We start from the raw sequence: 17,941 nt of genomic DNA, 5'->3' as shown, positions 1-17,941 counted from the left end.
TCATTAGAGGTAAAATATACCGACATTCATCTATGTTAAGATAAATTTCTGCCTTAGATTTTCAGTGACTGAAGCTGTTCCCTTCATGGAATGAAACAACTACTTAATGCTGAAAGCAGGTGGTGGATTTGATTATGCAGAAGAAGAAGAAAAAAAACAAAGCTCCACCTTTGTCTTTACAAAAAGCCGAGGAATTGTTTGGGTTGCACAACTGAATGGTTGCTATGGAGATTGAAGGATCCAAAATCCTTCTGTAGGTCTAAACATGGAAGTCACAGGCTTCTAAGTTGTTCTCGGAACGGGCACTATAGCTGTGTTTCCATTACAAAATGTGTGGGAATCTTTGTCTCTGCTAATGTTGAATAAACACATTTTTGAAATTGAGGCGTTTGTGTTAAATAAGAAAGGAAATGTAAAAAAAACACACACAAAAACACAAGTGAATAATAGTAATAATAATTCAGACATGGAGTTAGTGTTCATCATCTATCAGCCGTCAGAGAAGACATTGCCATCTTAGTCAGGCGTTGGAGAAACAAGCGCCTTGTACTTTGGAGCGGCTACGTATGTGGCGTTTTGGGGAAATTGTAGTCGCCGATTTTAAAACAGAGATATGGATTCAACGCGTTGGAATGACACACAACTTTTTATGAACTGTGCAACCAGACATCTGTCTAAAAAACAAACCATTATCCTCCGACTACTTCCTGTCGTCTTCTTCATCGCTTCCGCCAGTAGTAACATCTGGTTGTTGATCACATGACTCAAAATGTGACAAAAGTGTTGTATGTTACAGTTTTGTGAAATGCAGTTATTTCGGTACCGCTGAAAAACTAATTCATTCCAGCGCAAAAACTTTTTAGCAAAGAACTTTTTTAAAAATATGTATTTTAGTGTTTTCATAAAGCAAAATGTATTTTTGTCATTTTAATTTGTGCAATTTTATGGTTAATGGAAACGCAGCTAATAGAGAATAAAACAGAATGGAAATGTCCTTTCTTGTCCCTCAGAGGGGAAATTCAGGCCTACTGAAGTCAGCTCGATGTTGGGATCCTCGTTGCTTGACGACCAAATTTGTCTCTAATGTTTTTAATAATCAAGGAGGTTTTGCGACATCCAAGTCATCATTCAGTCGTCAGTCTGCCTGAATTGCTGTTCTGTTAAGACAGCTGTGCAAAGCACACAGTGCCTGAAAACCTCAGTCAACTGAAGGAAGGTTGCATAACTAGTTAACCTGTCAGCATCAGGCAATGTTAACCACAACAATGTGAGGGAACGATAACGCCATACGGTAAACAACATTAAATTATTGCTGCTAAACTTTCTTCTCTATAGTTGAATTGAACTGTGCGGCGTGCTTCATTTTGTCCTTCTGTATTTAGTACTGAAAATAATCTTTTTTCCATGATTGAACAGTAATGTTCAATCATGTTTTCTTCATTTTAGTGTTCAAAAAATATTTGAACACTAAATTTCTTTTAAATCTATGATTCAATGTTATTATAATAAACTAAAACTAATGAAATTACAAAAACTGAAATTGAGAAAATATGTTTAACTGAAAAAAAAAGAACAGAGTAATTAATGGGGAAAAACTATATGAAACTGGAACTATATTGTGCGTTTATAAAACTTCCCCCACCCACACACAAGCAGTTTACATCAGTTGTCAGCAAATTACGCCACTTAACCTAGTCCATAAAATAGCGACAAAGTTGGGAGAAAACACCAGTCAGTTGGTTGTTCAATAATAATTGAAAACATTTTTTTAATTGTATATTTTATTGATTATTACCTGATCCATGTATACACAATCACAACACAATACTTGAACCTCTTTGAATTCTGCACCTAAAAATTGACCATAGTATGAAAAAACTTTAAGTACTGCTATAGTTAATAAAAACTAAAGTAAAACTAAATAATATTTAGCTAACAGCAACTAATAAAAATTAGTAAACACACTCTAAAAACAAACTGAATTAGAATCACAACAATATAAAACTATAATGAAAAACCCATTATACAACCCTACCAACCTGACCCTTAGACATATTTTGTGGCATTTGACTTCCCTGTAAATACTGTACCTATCTGTGTGTACTTTGCACAAACACACTTTCACTTTTACAGTATATCGTCCCTTTAACCGTTAGGTTTCCGTTTCATCCCTCCTGTTATATCGATAGCATCACTCTTGGGTGTTGCTATCATTTTTGCTAGACTTCCAGAACTGTTACATTTCCACATGAGATCCTTGATTGGCTCAACATAGGAGAGCTATGAACGCTACATACTGCACATTTGTCTGCATCCAATTACACCACAGGGGAAGTTATGTCCACAGTAATGACTTACACTGGCTGGGTGTGTTGATCTCGGCTGGGGGAGGCCCCGCTCTAAAGGTTACTCTATCGACTCGGCGCTCGGAAGTTTTTCAGGAACCGAGGCGAAACTTTGCTGGAGTCGGGGTGGCTTGCGCATTGAATCTCCCAAGGGTGAAGTGTGATGCCGATGAACCAAAAAAAGGAACACCCACGCTAAAGGAGCAAGCGCGCACACACACACACACACACACACACGCATGGAAGCAGGCACTGAAGACACACTCGTCCACATGCGGGTGTACAATGTTTGTCGAAGATGCACAAATAGTGAGCGCTCCCATATGACATAGAATACATACAGTCAGGAAAAAGCTATGAAGAGGGATCTGGAGAGGTAATGCTGTTTTTCCTACAAGACAAACTCACATTCAGTGAAATGTATTGTTTTCTCTTTGTACATGTCTATTCCTCCTGATGCTGACTACAGTAGGCGGAAGAACTGAAGACGTTGAATATGTAATGCTGTTGGAATGTGTTATTTGACCACACATTGTAAAGTACATAGCCATAAGTGATTAATTTGCTCCAGTTCCTGACAAGGTTGCCCTCTCTCCTGACCTTCCCACTGGACAGCGGTCACAGCTCATTAATGTTTTGTACCCTAGTAACCTTATGCCATCCTCTATTAATACTTAAATAAATTAAGTTGAATAACTGCCCGGTGGTCACAACACCTAGACAAGCTGAGTCTAACAAGTTTTGTCTGAAATTATTTGTTTTTTGCCATTAGAAATGTTTTTGTACAATAACGTTACGATGTTTCAGCTATGTCTATATCTGAGGTGTTGGACATTGAATGCCATTAGTGTCATCACTATCATCATTTAGTGAGATGTTGTTGTAATTAGCCTGTAAATGTTTGACCAATTAGTAAAGCTAATTAGAAGCTGAACAAGTATCACTTATTTGTTACTGAGCATTTTGAAGTTGAGGAAACTCATAAGATGTTTAGGAGAAACATGCGTTACTACAATTGCTGCGTTTCCACTGACCACGAACTCTAGTATTTCTATGAAACATTTTGGCGCCGAGGTGGTTTTTTTGGTCGTGTCGAAGTTGGTTTATTTTAGAAAACTGCAATTGAAAACCTTTTTTCTCATCACACGAGTCAGATGATCAACAACCGGGCATTTCCACGAGTGAAAACCCCGAAGAAGAAGACGGCAGGAAGTAGTTGGAGGATCATAGCGTGGCATTTTTTGTTTGACTTATTGCGGTAAACAAACTTATTCAGCTGTGATTTAATGGAAACACCACAGATGCGGAATTGTTTTTTCGAGATTCGCGGAATACTGAGAAAGTTTTGGGCACGTTTGTATTGAAAATGTAGCTATTGAGGAGGAAGGACGATGATTTTTTTTCACCTTTTGAAGATACTTTGGACTCATGCACACAAACATCACACTGTAAAATAAAACATTAGGACTAGCTACTAATCCTAGCACATCTGTTGAGCATCCTGTTTAAAGGTGTGTCCACACCTGGAAAGTCCTTTGGTGGGCTTGTTTGGTCTCTAGAAAGTAGACCATTTCATTTGGTGCGGTTTTCTTTTTGCAAGTGAGTTATGCTTTGTAGACACAGCGATGACTAACATTGCTCCCATTGAATAGAATTGACAGGGGCAGCACAGCACAGACCTGGAAGGGAAACAAACTGACTGATGAAGTTCTTCTACTTTAATGCGGCATTGTTTTTGAGTTCTTGTCTTTTCTATTTACTGAATAGTTTGATGCATCCGCCCAAACATCAAGGAGGCTCAGTGTACTCCAGGACCATCCACAGTTCATTGTTGGGAGCATCCACGCAGTTTATTGTGAAGGCCAGCAACTGTGAACACACATTTGTGCTATTAATGACTTAATGTTCAAATGCTTAAGAGGGAAGAATGCATTTGCAAGAGCCTGTAGCAAAGTGGTGGCTACCTTCGCTAACAATGTGAAGAAAGAGTTCCACGATCCAAAGCCCTTCACCGAAAGAATGCACAAACCTTTTATCTGCAGAAACCTAAACAAATACACAAGCCCAAGGAAATGTCTGTGTTCTTATTTGTGAGAAAGTGCCTACTAGAAGTTCCAGAGTCCAAAAGATGTGGCTTGAGGCCCGGCAGCTGCCTATTCAGCAGTGATTTAGCAGCTGACAAGGCTGAACCATGTGGCTCAATAGCACTAAAAGGCTCATCCTGTATAATGGGGTTCCTCTGTGACGCAGACATGGAGAGGCAACCCCTCCCCTTTAGTTTACTCTGACATATAGGCCTACACACACACACCTATCCAATTTGTCTGGCATTAAGTACACATAGAAAGACATTTTCCATACACGCGTGCTCAAGTGAGGCAGTTTAGAAAGAAACACACACATGCACACGCCGCCCTGCCCCTCTAATGAAAAGGCAGGGCATTGAGACAATTGTACAGGGCAAACACTTGTGTAATTGCCGTTGAGAAACGGCCCTTGTCGCAGGCTGTCATTGATTGGTTGTTTGCTCACTTGTGTGGGAGGAGGCCTGAGCAGCTTCGGTCATTACTGGACTGGCCGTGGTAAGACTTTATTACCTTAATGTGGTTCGAGGTTTTTACTCCGGAGAGACAGGAGATTGCCACACTTTACTTGTGGTTTTATAAATAATAAAGTGGTTGCAAGACCTGCTGAGAGAGAGAGAGCAAAAATTGTCAGAAGGTAATCAGTTATTTATGCTTGAGACTCTAAAGTTCTTGGCTAACTACTCAAACTCACTGCAGGAAGTCTGGATTGTGATTAAGCACAATGAAGTTGGAGGCATCCAGGCAGCATTATGAATGAAGTGCAGGAGTCCAGAAGTGCGTCACTGTGTAGTATACGTCCATCCCCAGCAGATGGCCCCGCCTGCAAGTGCTTATTCAGGAGGGGAAGCGGTGACTTACAGGGGTGGGGGTGCCCTTTATTGATCTCCTAGTTTGAGATGCAGCATGAAACGAACCATTTTTGGAAACTTTTTTTCAACTATTTATCGCCGGCAGTGCTACTGCACGTCCATCAGTTCACTCTGCTTCTTATTTGATTAATGACATCAATGCAAACTAGTGATGGCAAATGGTCCATATGACTGGTGAATTTTGTGAATGGAGCACTTAGTGACTGAGGAATGACGTCAGCACAAAAGCCATGTCTCTCAGCGGCGAGCCAAGTCCGAATGGGGGTCTAGAGGAGGCTTCCCATTGGCTCGCCGTAACATCACGGCCCACGCGATTGGCTGCCAGCAGATAATTAAACACCTACACAGTCGATGCACAAATCCGAGTGGTGGGATATATAGGCTGGTGGTTGGCACTTCATGCAACAGAGTCAAGAGTTGTTCTGCAAGTTGAGAGAAAGTCAACTTCTTGTTGTTTTGAACAGAGATTCAGAGAGATATTTATATATATTTATTTTTACTGCTTGGTGATTATCATTGAAGGTGAGTGTTGACTTCCTTTATTGTCTTGATCAGTGGGTTGGGGTTGTATTTTGACTCTTTGGCTGTGGGTGGCAGCTGTTTGACTGGGTTGATGTGAATGAAATGAGGCTGGTTACCAGAAGCAGAAGATGTTGGGAAGCTCCCGTTTTCCTCTTGGGGATTAAAGACTCAGCCAAGTTGGAAAAAGAGGGAGGAAAGGTAGAAACGATGAGGAAGGAGATTTTCAGAAAAAGCAAAAAAAAATAAAAAATTACTGAGGCGGTGCAATTCATGAGAAAAACGAGCAGAAGCAACCAGCTCAAAGTGTGCGTGTGTGTTGCAGACAAAATGTGCGTGTGTGTTAGAGAGTGCTGGAAGCTCATTACACTAATGCACTGGTCCCTTAGGGAGTTGGCAAGCTTGGAGTAACCCCCCCCAACACCACCACCACCTCTCTTTCACCCCTCCTCTTCCAGCAACTGCTACCTATATTGCAGAGTCTGGGACCCTTGCCTACCTTTCCCCCCCTTCTCAAACACACACACGTACACACACATTTATGCACACCCAGCTACCTGCAGGCATGTCGCACTCCAGTCCCCACTGCGAATGACAAGAGAGAACTACATGTCCTGTGCTCGCTGCTGGATATTTCGGAACAGTGCGTTTCGATGAACAAGAGTAGAACGGGGGGTGGTGGCTGCCGTGTGTGTGAGGATGAGGAGACGTGGGAAGAACTAAACCAAGTTTGATAGGAACTCAAGGGTGTGGGGGGAGGAGGAAGAAGGGGCTCGGCGAGCAGCAAGTCCATTTGTTACACATGTTGCCTTGTAGATACATCAGTACGCAAGATGCTGACAAGAGGGTTGGGGTGGGGGTGTCTTCCTTCCTGTTGCAGGGGACCATGGTTATGTTGAAGATCTCAGCTTTCCTCGTTGCCTACGCCCTGGTCATCTGCCAGATGTACTGCTCACAAGCCGCCCCTGCCAGGTGAGACACGGCTCTTGCAATTTACTTTTCGTTCAGGCGGCTGTCAAGCACTTGCAGTGATTTCTGGATTTAAAAGCAACGATGATATGACAAACAATTGGTTTCCTGGTTTTCAGTTTTTCTCTTTTAAAAAAACTGTAGTCTTACAAGGTTTTTCTAGTCATTATGTCTTTCTTTTTGAGGAATTATCTGCAGCAACTTTAATAGAAGCAGTAAAAGTTGATATACGTAAATGTACATATACAAGTGTTATGTTTTATTATCAAATGTATAGCATACTGTAAATTCAGCTATACAGCAAAAACACAAAATCTTATACAGTATTTATATTCCATTCTTTAATGCAAATATCTTGGTACACTTGGAAATAAGACAAACTAAATTATAAGTAATTTTTCAGCAAGATATAGAAGCTTGTTTTAAGTCAATAATTACCTAATATTGATTTTAAAAAGTAACATTGACAGATTTTTTTTACTTGTAACATGGAAAAATGTCTTGTTAATAAATGAAATAATCTGCCAGTGGAACTAGTACTTTTAGTCAATACTAAGGAATTGTTAACCTAAAACAATCTCCTATTCTTTGCTGAAAAGTTTATTGTAAGCTAGTTCTCTTATTTGAAGTGTATCAAGATATTTCCACTAGAAACTAAACAAAAAGGTACTTGGTAAGATTTTGTGTTTTTGCAGTGTAAGAATACATTCTAACATTTTAAATATTTTACATTTAAAAGGTTGTTTTACTAATTCATGCAACTTGATAAAATGGAATAGAATAGAATGTGGTTGATATAATCCCAACCTTGGATGTCTTAATTGTAGCTAAACATTATGATGCAAATAATAAAAAAAAGATAAAATTTAATGCTTGGTTTAGAATTTAAAAGTCATAAAGTTAGGAAAGAAAACCTGAAAAACATTGAATTTGTTGCACAAAACGTGATTGCACATCTATTCCGCTGTTTACATACTATTAATAAAACACAAAAAGAGGAAGTTGTAATTCACTCCAGAGGGAGATAAATGAGACCTATATATCCATATGGAGCTCCATTCCAGCCTCTCTCCCGAGTGTTCCTATGAAGCTATTGATTTTGCAATAAATCTAAAGCTTGTTGGAAATCAGCCCCCCTTTCTCAAATGGGGCACTTTCCGCAGACTGTCCCCCCCACCAGCCGATCCCCAACCCCTCCCTAGTGTTGGCCACTGGCCCTCAAACTCAGGCGTCATTACTCTCCAAGGTGCTGATGTCTCCGCCTCCCCTTCCCATCCATCGTCTTTACCAGTACCCCAAGATCCCACCCCAACAAACACACACGCATCCTGGCATCTCGGGGCGTTTGTGGGGCCGTGTGAGCTCTTAGACCTCTTAAAAATCTTCAAAACCAGCTTTTGAGTTACTTAAATGCCCCATGAAATGTGTGACAAATGTCCAGCAGCTCCCTAAGGGCGATAACTCCTGCCCCACTGACTGCTTGTCCCCTTGTTGTCCCCTGAACCGTCCCATCACAGACCAGGTTTAGAGTCCATGTCAGAACGAGTCACGCTCACGGACTACGAGGCGCGAAGGTTACTGAACGCCATCGTCAAGGAGTTTGTGCAGATGACGGCAGAAGAGATGGAGCAGCAGGCGACCGAGGGAAACAGGTACATCCCATTCTTATTTCCTCAAATAAAGCTTTAATATTTCCTCACAGCAGAAGCAACTCACAGACGACTCGATTTCTAATGCAATAATGTAGAGTAGCCTCGATCATCAAGTTAATTTCATTTATGTATTACCATGCCTTATTCTGGAGACTTACACAAATAGTGTGGTGGGTTTAAGAACAGATTTGTTCTACAACTTTCTAGAACATGTTCTAGAATTATTAGACTACATTTTGTTCAGGCGACAACGTGGACAGGTCCTGAACCTGGCTGCTTTCAGCGAAAATGTAAACCGGACAGATTGTTTTTAGATTGTTCCCACGTTTCACTCTCTGGTTTCATTCTAACACCACTGCTGATGCATCATCATCAGTCAGCTCTAGAGAGGTATGTACTTTTGGCAAAACCATAGGGGAAAAAAGAAAAAAAAAAAACATATTTTTTTTCCACAACAAAATGCTAAAATGGAGAAATAAAAAAAAATCTGTATTCTCTGTCATGACCCTTTATCCCGCATGAAACAAGCCTGGTATTGACTTTGTGTGAAGGGGTGAAAAACTGCCTGCTGGGCATGTGAAAAGCATATATTTACTTATCAACCCCCCCCCCCCGGCCCCCCCCAAAAAAAAAAAAAAAAAAAAAAAAAACAAGTGTGCATGATGCCAGTTACAGTTACGGGAAGCTGCATGACTGTGGGAAGTGGATGGGTTGTTTTTGTTGGTGTAAAAGATGCAGGATTTCTGGGAGAGGGGGTTGGCGCATGACGGGATGGATGATGAGTTCTGTGAATGTTTCAAAATAGAAAAGCTGGTGGCATGATGCTGTATGAGGTTTGAGACGTTCCTGTTCCACTTTTGTTTAAGCTGTGACGGCATGAGACAGAAATGCATGTGAGGTCAGAGCAGAGTGCGAGTGGAGGCTAGAGAAAAGACCAAAACGATGATGATTTCTCTTGCATGTTTTCCCTTACCTATGAGTCCTTTTTTTCTCTGCATGTCTTTTTCTGTGTGTCCCCTCCCCAACAGCATGGGCAGGCCCCTAACCAAGCGCTGTTCCAACCTCAGCACTTGCGTGCTGGGCAAACTGTCTCAGGAGCTGCACAAGTTGCAGACATTCCCCCGCACGAACGTGGGAGCGGGAACGCCCGGCAAGAAGCGCGGCGCTCCTGAGAGGGACAGCTATGCAAGCTACGGCGAGACGTTTGACAGCATCTAAACCCTTCTTTCTCCTCTCCCTTCTCCTCTCTCTCCCTTTATTTATCCTTTCTTCTTACCTATCCCTTCATCCCGGTTTGCTCTCCGTATTTTTCATCCTGGCAAGTGCATGCTAACTCCTACTGGCTTGTTTGACATGAGAAGAACCTGATTTTTTTCTCTTTTTTTATGTACCTCTTTCCCACTTTTTTCCCTGCTTGTTTCTTTTTTTGGCAGAGAATAATTTGTTCCTTTTATCTCAGACAATCAGACATAATTTACACAGCTGTAATTTACAATATCAGATATCCATTTCTGTGTAGTGTTATTTGATGGCATCTGATAGACAGATCACTTAATGTAACCATTAATAAATAATCCACTCATTAAGACACCATGTTTGTTGTTCAATAAACGTATTTTTCTACCAGGAAGCCTTAGCTCCTGTTCGTTTTTTAAAAACACACAGAAATTGGGTTGTATGAACACGCGAGAACAAAATTTAAATGAATTAAGAGTGTAAAGTCACTTTAAGACGCCTTGGAAAGGTAAGAAAATAATCCGCTTATGAGACACCATGTTGTTCAACAAATGTAGTTTTCTACCAGGAAGCCTTAGCTCATGTTAGTTGTTTTTAAAAGACAAAAAATTTGATTAGCATGAACACAAGCAAAATTAAATAAATTAAGAGTGTAAATATACTATAAAATGCTTCAGTACGTCCACAGGTAAGAAAATAATCCACTGTTGAAGACACCAATGTCCTTTATTATTATTAAACCTTAGCTCCTGTTCGTTCGTTAAAGACGCAAAAATTGGTTCATATGAACACGCAAGAACATTAGAGCGTAAATACACTTTAAGACGTCTTGAAATCGAATAAGTTGTCAATCAGTTCAGAGGTAAGAATATAATCTACTCATGAGGCAAGATGTCTGTTGCCTAATGAATGTATTTTCTACAAGGAAGCCTTAGCCAGTGGAAAAAAAAAATCAATCACGTAAGACAGAAATTAAACGAATTAGAGCGTAAACGCACTTTTAAGACGCCTTGAAATCTGTCTGGGAAGTCCTCAGTAAGTCAACAGGTAAGAAAATACATAAGCTGTTACCTTATTTGTCCACTTTTATCAAATTTGTCGTACAGTCACTGTGTTGTGGTGTTAGCTCACGTAAACGTCACGTGGTGTCTTCGTGCTAATCTCCCTTTGCTGTCCTGAAGCAGCGTTACAGCACAGAAGCGCGCCTGCAACACGGCCACGTGCGTGACCCACCGCCTGGCCGACTTCCTCAGCCGGTCGGGGGGAATAGGCAACAGCAACTTCGTTCCCACCAATGTTGGCGCCAAGGCCTTCGGCAGGCGAAGGAGAAGCACCCAGATGTGAGGGCTCCCCATCAACCTTTTGGGAAACGGTAAATAAAGTTTTATACAAATTGTATTTTATCGATAAAAATTTGGCGTTATTTCCTTAGGATGTACCTCAATTTCTCTAATTTTCTGTCTTTCAGAGGCGGACACCTGAAAAGAAAAAAGGAAAAAAAAAAAACAACAACCTGTGAACAAAAATTCAACACAGCAAAACTACGCAGATAAATACTAAACTGGCCCTTTATCTTCTCTTTCACATTCTTACTGGAAAACAAGGGATGTTTTGTCCCCGTTATCCATCCTGTTAATAATCTTTTTCTTTTTTTTGGCTTTTGGCAAATAACTGAAAAAAAAATTGGAAAAAAAAGCACTTTACTTTCTGTACATGAACAAATGAACTCCTTAAAGTAAAAAAAAAAAAACATCCCGATGGGTTGCTCTTTTTTATACATGAATATTATTGGAAAATAAAATGAAAACAGCAGTGGTTATCACTTTCTTTTTTTCGCCCCACGTTTCACCTCGTTAGAGCACATTTGTAGCACCGACCCCCAGCTGAGATTCATATATTAACATTCCCCCCTTTACACTGGTAAAGATCCTCCCCACTTCGCTCCCCTCTCCCCACACAACGGCTGTTGTCTTGTGCCTTGATGTAGAAAAATTTACATGAACATGATTGTACGGCTTCGTTTTGAGACGGCAATGAAGAACCCGAGTGAGGATGAGGAGGAGAACGGAGATGGATTCATATTGTAAACAATATTGTGAAAAACAAAAATTTCAGCAAGATTAAAATGTATTTTAGATACACTTTGGTTTGAGGTAATTGTGTTGTTCTTCAAAGCATTTTGTAAACAGATGTAGAGAGAGAGAGAGAGAGAGAGAGAGAGAAAAACATCACCTTCCACTTATATTTGTACTCACGATGCTGTCATTGATCCCAGAACAAATATGAAAACTATTAACATATGAGTCAAATTTACAAATACAAACAGTCCATAGAGAGCAGAAACGACTCATTCCAAACAAACCGGATAAGTCTGGATACATGACAAGAAAAACAGGGAATTGCTTAACAAAAGGCAGCCAAAAAACAACCACAGCTGGTTGACACATGCAGCGATATTTTAGGCAAAACGTAAAAAAATAGGAAATTTAACATGACGGAAACCTTTTTGGGGGGTTTTTCTTGTTGTTACAGCAACACTCCAATAGATGGCAATCTAATTATCCACACAAAAAGTTTCTGTGTGGCTCTACTGATGTGCTTCAAGAGAGGAGAGAAGCCTTCCATTCTCCAACACCTCAAGCTGCCTTCTGTAACGTCTTCATAGTTTCACAAATGATCTCAAAATGGCATAGAGTTACGGTTAATTCTGTAAATACCTAAACTTGACTCAGAACATCAACCGTGGTGCATCTGACAGGGTTCACAGCAGCAGGTAATACGTTCCACGCAACACCGAGTAGATTCCACGTCGTGCGGATAAACATTTCTGTCTTCCTGTCAGTGATTTGGAATAATTTGTTGTGTTGTGTTTTCCATAGAAGTTAAATTAAATGGACCAAATCTTGAGTCAGTTAAAAAAAAAAGAAAGAAAAAGAAAAAGGCCTTTTAGTTTTGGATCTTAAATATGGCACATTTATCTGTATAGATTTTTTCTTCCAAAATGAATAAACAAACCCAAGGTCACCAAAAAAGCTTCAGGTTTACAGCATCCCTTCCTCCAAGGTACAGGATGTCTACAGTGTTCTTAAAATTTAAAGACATTTCCTTTTTGTTTTTCTGGAGGTTTTATGTGTTCACTGTCTGTAGGGAATATTTCACTCTACTGGTGCATGACTGAAAAAGGAAATTGTATTTTTGTTCAATTTTAGCCTCATGTATTTCAGAAACGCATCAAATATTGAATTACTTTATTCAAATACATTCCATTTTAAATGTAAAAGCATCGTAAAAGCAGCTCTTTGAAAGGGTTTCTTGCCTGTAGGTGACATTGTATCATTGTGGAACAACACACTGAAATAAATTTCTCAAAGAGTGTTTCACCATCATTTTTTTAAATTATCTTTATGAAAAGTTGATTATGGATACACTAAACTCAGGCTGTTACTGTAATCTTTAAGCTACAGTTTATTACTATGGTAACATTTTTCTAATTTCCACACATTTTGTTCCATATAACGGATTAATTCAGTCCCTTCAAGGCGGAAGAGGCTAGAAACCACTTTCTATGTGTCTTACTGTGCTAAAGCTACCTGTCTACTGTCATTCTCACTTATGCCATCCTAATGGTCTAGTCCAAGTTTCTCCTGGCAGTTTGTTTCTTCATCACATTTTAATTCCAACTAATTTTCATTTTAGACAAGAACTGTGATATTTAACCTACAGAGTGCAGTAGAGTCCTCACGGTTCGCTGTTGTCTTAAGATAACACTGGCAATTAATTTAGCTTTCCAAAATTAGAGATTTTTAAAATCAATTATAAACAAACTAAATAAGTAAAAACAACTTTAATAAATTACTCATGCTAATGATGTACAAAATAAACAACTTAGACCCCAGTATAGTACCTTGTGAAGATACTATACTGAATGTGAATGTGAAGTCCAGCGATCTGACTTCACATTCATTACTTACACACTCTTGAAACTTTAATTAAGACAGGATCCGAGTGTGCTCTACTTCTTAATTTCCATATTTGTCTAATTGTTCACAGAGGTCTTTGTGATTGAAGATCTCAAAGTCCTTTGTGTCGATTGAAGGTCATCTTTCAGATCATTGCTGTTGATCTGGTCGTTTTGAAGCTGCGTTTACATTAATGCGACTTTAGAGACCGAAGGCCTAATGAGTACATTCCAAATGGGGGGAAAACTTGCCAAACAGGATAAAGTTGATCCTATCAGGCTGCATGGATGAATGCTAAGCAATGCAACCGAGCAAACAGGGGATATTTGTCACTACTTGCTTCACGCTCCAACACACGTGTCTGCGGCAAAACAACAAAGGAGTTTTTTGTTAAACATCGTACATAAGCTCCAGTGAAATGCAAGAAATCGGTGAGAAAGGAAGCAAGAATTGACAATAAAAGGAGTTATTTCATTAACTGCCTGGTGAAATAACTCCCAGCTGATGGATTTGTAGGACTAATACGACAACGTATGTCATTATTGTTGAAGCAGAGAGGGGAATTGTTTTCTATTCCCCCTCGAACTTTAAAAAAATCCCTGATCTGTCACACTGTCTGCTGCTCCGTCTGCCATAGAGAGAGAGCAACTAACTTCCACATGGAACATTTTTCTGAAATGACAGAAGAGGAAAAATAAAATCTCATCTCCATATACCGGATGATTGAGAGGAGCAGGAGGTTGGGGGAGCTGATTCTTGGGGTCGGTTAGGTTTTAGGATTCTCTCTCAGCCGTAATCTAACAATCCCACTTTGTAAATGAGAATAGCAGTCCTAATGGCAGACAGCTGCTTTGAATGGGGCCCTTCCAGGCACGAATTAAACAATTCATATCGGAAAGAAACCAAGAAGTGGTCCCCCTGCCCCCATCTTTAAGTGAAAGACATGCCTCTCGTCCGGTTCCCCGAAACCCACACCACAGACCCGCTTCCAAACCGAGGGTTTTGGAAGACGTTTTCCTTTTAAATAATAATTTGATGGTTGGGGAAATAGAGAGCTGAAGGCATGATGCTGCATCTGAGATGGTTTATGTTCCACCAGATTCTGCAACTTAGCAGATTACTGGTTCTACTGAGAGGACCCTGCTTGGTTCAGACAAATCATTGAACAGCATTCCTTTGTTTTTACAGTGTACAACTTTTCTGCTTTGTTTTTCTTTATTGCGGAACTTATTGATATTTTATTTTTAACACAGCTGTTTAAAGGGATATGTGAGGATTTAGTCTGGATAATAGTGCTAACAGTAAAAAGAATGTATTATCCCAGTTGAACAGCTCTTTCTATCAAAACATAATAAAACCCGAGTGTTTCTTAGGTTCCATACTGTGGGGTCCCGTTTGGAAAATTTGCAGTCAGAAATCCATCCATTCATCCATTTTCTGAACACCCTTGTCCCTCAGTGGGGTCGGGAGGGGTGCTGGTGCCTATCTCCAGCTAACGTTCCGGGCGAGAGGCGGGATACATCCTGGACAGGTCGCCAGTCTGTCGCAGTGCAGTCAGAAATGAACAGCAATAATTTGGTTTGTTCATGCACACAACATTTCAGCTTAAAACATAGGATGAGCCGTTTCAATGGCAATAGCAACATTTACCAGTGGCTCTATGCCAACAGTGACTGCATCGGCTCACCGTCAGGAATTTACACAGAGGCCTGCAAGACCCAGCTTTCATTTTGGTTGTCCATTTCCGGTTATTGACACGTGAATTTGCATATTAGCTCTGAGATAATGTGTAGTTTAGAGCTAAATATTTAGCTTCAAGTTAGTTTTAAAATAAAGATGCAGTTTGCTAGCTAAATAATTAGCTTGTAGCTAAATATTTGGCTTTAAATTCAATGTCTATATTGCTAATTCTATCAATAAACCTTTCAAGTCATAAAATTAATCAAATTGGTCTGCTGTTGCCAGTATGTTAAAGTAGGGCTTATGTGAGGGAAGCTTATAGAGCAATATGCAGGACTTTTCATGGCGTGTTGGTTCTGCGTCTGCAGTGAAGTGAGTTCTGTACCGGTCTGTAGTGGTGAAGAGAGAGCTGGGCCAAAAGGTGAAGCTCTAGATTTAATGGTTAATCTACGTTCCTACCTTCATCTTTGATAGTGACGGAAAAAAAGAAGGTTTGCACTTACAAGTGAGCAAAATGAGTTTCCTCCAGAGGATCTCTGGACTCTCCCGTAGAGATGGGGTGAGAAGCTCAGTCTTCTGGGAGCCACTCAGAGTAGAGCCACTGCTTCTCCATGTCGAGAGGAGCCAGCTGAGGTGGCTCAGGCATCTGGTTAGGATGCTTCCTGTACGCCTCCCTGGTGAGGTGTTCCAGGCACGTCCCACCATTAGGAGACCCAGAGGAAGACCCAGAACACGCTGGAAGGACTTTGTCTCTCTGCTGACCTGGGAACACCTTGGGATTCCCCTGGAAGAGCTGGAACAAGCAGCTGGGAAGAGGGAAGTCTGGGTCTTGTCTGCCCAGACCCCAGATAAGCAGAAGATAATGGATGAATATTAATGTTGTGGGCACACTCTCCCAAAGACTATTGGACTTCTGTATATCCAATTTTTAGGAAAGACTCTGAGATGGGGGTTTCTTTTGTATATATATATATCCAGGTATTTTATGGGTATAATTTTGTACCCTCTATCTCAATCTTTCTGCAACACAACAATCTTGCTGGCTGCTGTCCGTTTCAGCTAAGAAACTGAAGTCCAGGCACGTGCAGAGGGGGGATCTGGGGGTGCTTGAGCACCTGCCCCTTTTGCTCCTTGCCCCCAAGTGCCCTTTTGGTCAAATTTTTTTTTAAATTATTTTCTAAGCCCTCTTCTGACACATAACATGTACTAAAATTATTTGGTTTTATGTTGCTTTTTTTTTTTTTTTTGTAAAAACATAGTAAGCCCTCCGGTCACCGGACAGGTGACCTTTTGCCTGTGACGCATGTCGCAATTACCTCTCGCACAGTGAGATAAGGCGGCTAACTGGAGCTGAACGTAGCGAACGTTCCAAATTACAGAACAGTTTTTGGTGAATTAAAAAAAACATTTTTGGTGAATAAAGTGGAGTAGACTTGCTTCTCGTCAGATGATGGAAAACGTTGAAGTATAGTTTCTGCTTCAGCACGGAGTAGCGGTTTAAGCAGAGAGGTAATGAAATACAACAGACACTGACAGGTCTCTGCGTCTGGCTTCCTCTGAAGATCTACTGAGCAGGAGGAGACAGCCAGGTGAGGAAAAACTGTTCTTATCTATCGATTCAGTATTTTTATCATACAGACATTAGGTTGTTGTTGTTGTTGTGCTATTAGCTAGCTGCTAGCTAACGACTTTGCTAGCAACGCAAGATAACTGAAAAGCTTCTTCCCTGTATCGTTAATGATATCAGTCATTCTTCAGTATGTGCTTGGGCACATCGCCCGTCCAAAACCGATCATCTCCATAATGGATATATATCTTCTAATTTCCTTTGCTGCATAATGTACATTGCATTTATTCTAGCGTTGGGTAAATGTATCTCGAAGGAGAATAGCACTTACATAAAAGTCTAACAAGGATGTTCATTTAGAATTAAAAGTAACTCACCCTGAACTACCATGATGGATATAATGTATGTAATAAAAGTGTGTCATTAATGAAGGGGAAAAAACTCAATCCAGACTTTAAGTAAGTTTAGGGTCTGGTTCGCAGAGTATGCAGTTAATTTTTTTTCCAATTATTCAATGAAAAAAAAAACTCAGTTAAGTAAAAATAAATTGTAATCAAAACTTTTGGATTTTAATTATCTTTTTTAAAAACAAAACGTTTTGTTTAAAAAACTTTTTTTTAAATTAAATAACTCATTTTTGCCTCATGAACTTAGTTATTTGCCAAACATAAACTTTTATTTGCACACATCAGAAATCTTTTCATGTGAGAATCACAAGCAAAACTTTGAGTCACAAACAAAATCTTAGAATAGCAAGAACAGATTTCTGACAAGCACAAATAAGTTTGTTTTGCAAATAATTTTTTCACTTCATGAGACAAAAATGTGTGATTTTAATTTTTAAAAAAGGTTTTAAGTTAAACTCAGTAGGCTTTTCTCATGGTGACATGCAATAACAATTCAATTTTTCCTTTTGTTTTTCTGCAGTTCCACATTAAAGTTTGATGCAGCTCTGCTTTCCTGAATGGACCATCTTCATCTCCACTGCAGTAGGAAACAGGCAGCTCTTTTTTATAGATTACAGTCACTAAAAGGTTCCATTGTGCCTTTGTTTATAT

General features: G+C 39.9%; 1 protein-coding gene and 1 long non-coding RNA gene across 5 annotated transcripts; one reads left to right on the top strand and one right to left on the bottom strand.

Moving 5' to 3' along the window:
• Positions 1 to 5,676: 5,676 nt before the first annotated feature.
• LOC103147574 (calcitonin gene-related peptide) lies at positions 5,677 to 12,590 on the top strand. 4 transcript variants are annotated; one of them, XM_007565984.2, is made up of 4 exons: positions 5,677 to 5,823; positions 6,701 to 6,792; positions 8,307 to 8,441; positions 9,470 to 10,101. In XM_007565984.2, exons 2-4 carry the CDS (start codon positions 6,707 to 6,709, stop codon positions 9,657 to 9,659), a joined length of 411 nt encoding a protein of 136 aa, XP_007566046.1. In that variant the 5' UTR covers positions 5,677 to 5,823; positions 6,701 to 6,706; the 3' UTR covers positions 9,660 to 10,101. The 4 variants fall into 4 exon arrangements, with proteins under 4 accessions (XP_007566046.1, XP_016534049.1, XP_016534050.1 ...); XM_016678564.1 differs by lacking the exons at positions 5,677 to 5,823; positions 9,470 to 10,101 and adding exons at positions 10,859 to 11,049; positions 11,146 to 12,590 and having other exon boundaries at positions 6,332 to 6,792; XM_016678565.1 differs by lacking the exons at positions 5,677 to 5,823; positions 9,470 to 10,101 and adding exons at positions 10,862 to 11,049; positions 11,146 to 12,590 and having other exon boundaries at positions 6,341 to 6,792.
• Positions 9,863 to 10,861, bottom strand: LOC107837887 (uncharacterized). The gene is made up of 2 exons (XR_001663940.1): positions 10,419 to 10,861; positions 9,863 to 10,250 (listed from the first exon to the last, which is right to left on the bottom strand). It is a non-coding gene; the product is annotated as an uncharacterized LOC107837887 (long non-coding RNA).
• Positions 12,591 to 17,941: the final 5,351 nt, after the last annotated feature.

Source organism: Poecilia formosa, unplaced genomic scaffold (genome assembly GCF_000485575.1).
Source record: "Poecilia formosa unplaced genomic scaffold, Poecilia_formosa-5.1.2 Scaffold185, whole genome shotgun sequence".
NCBI lineage: Eukaryota > Metazoa > Chordata > Actinopteri > Cyprinodontiformes > Poeciliidae > Poecilia > Poecilia formosa.
The sequence above is the reverse complement of the archived record's forward strand: the minus strand, read 5'-3'. Positions and strand labels throughout refer to the sequence as shown.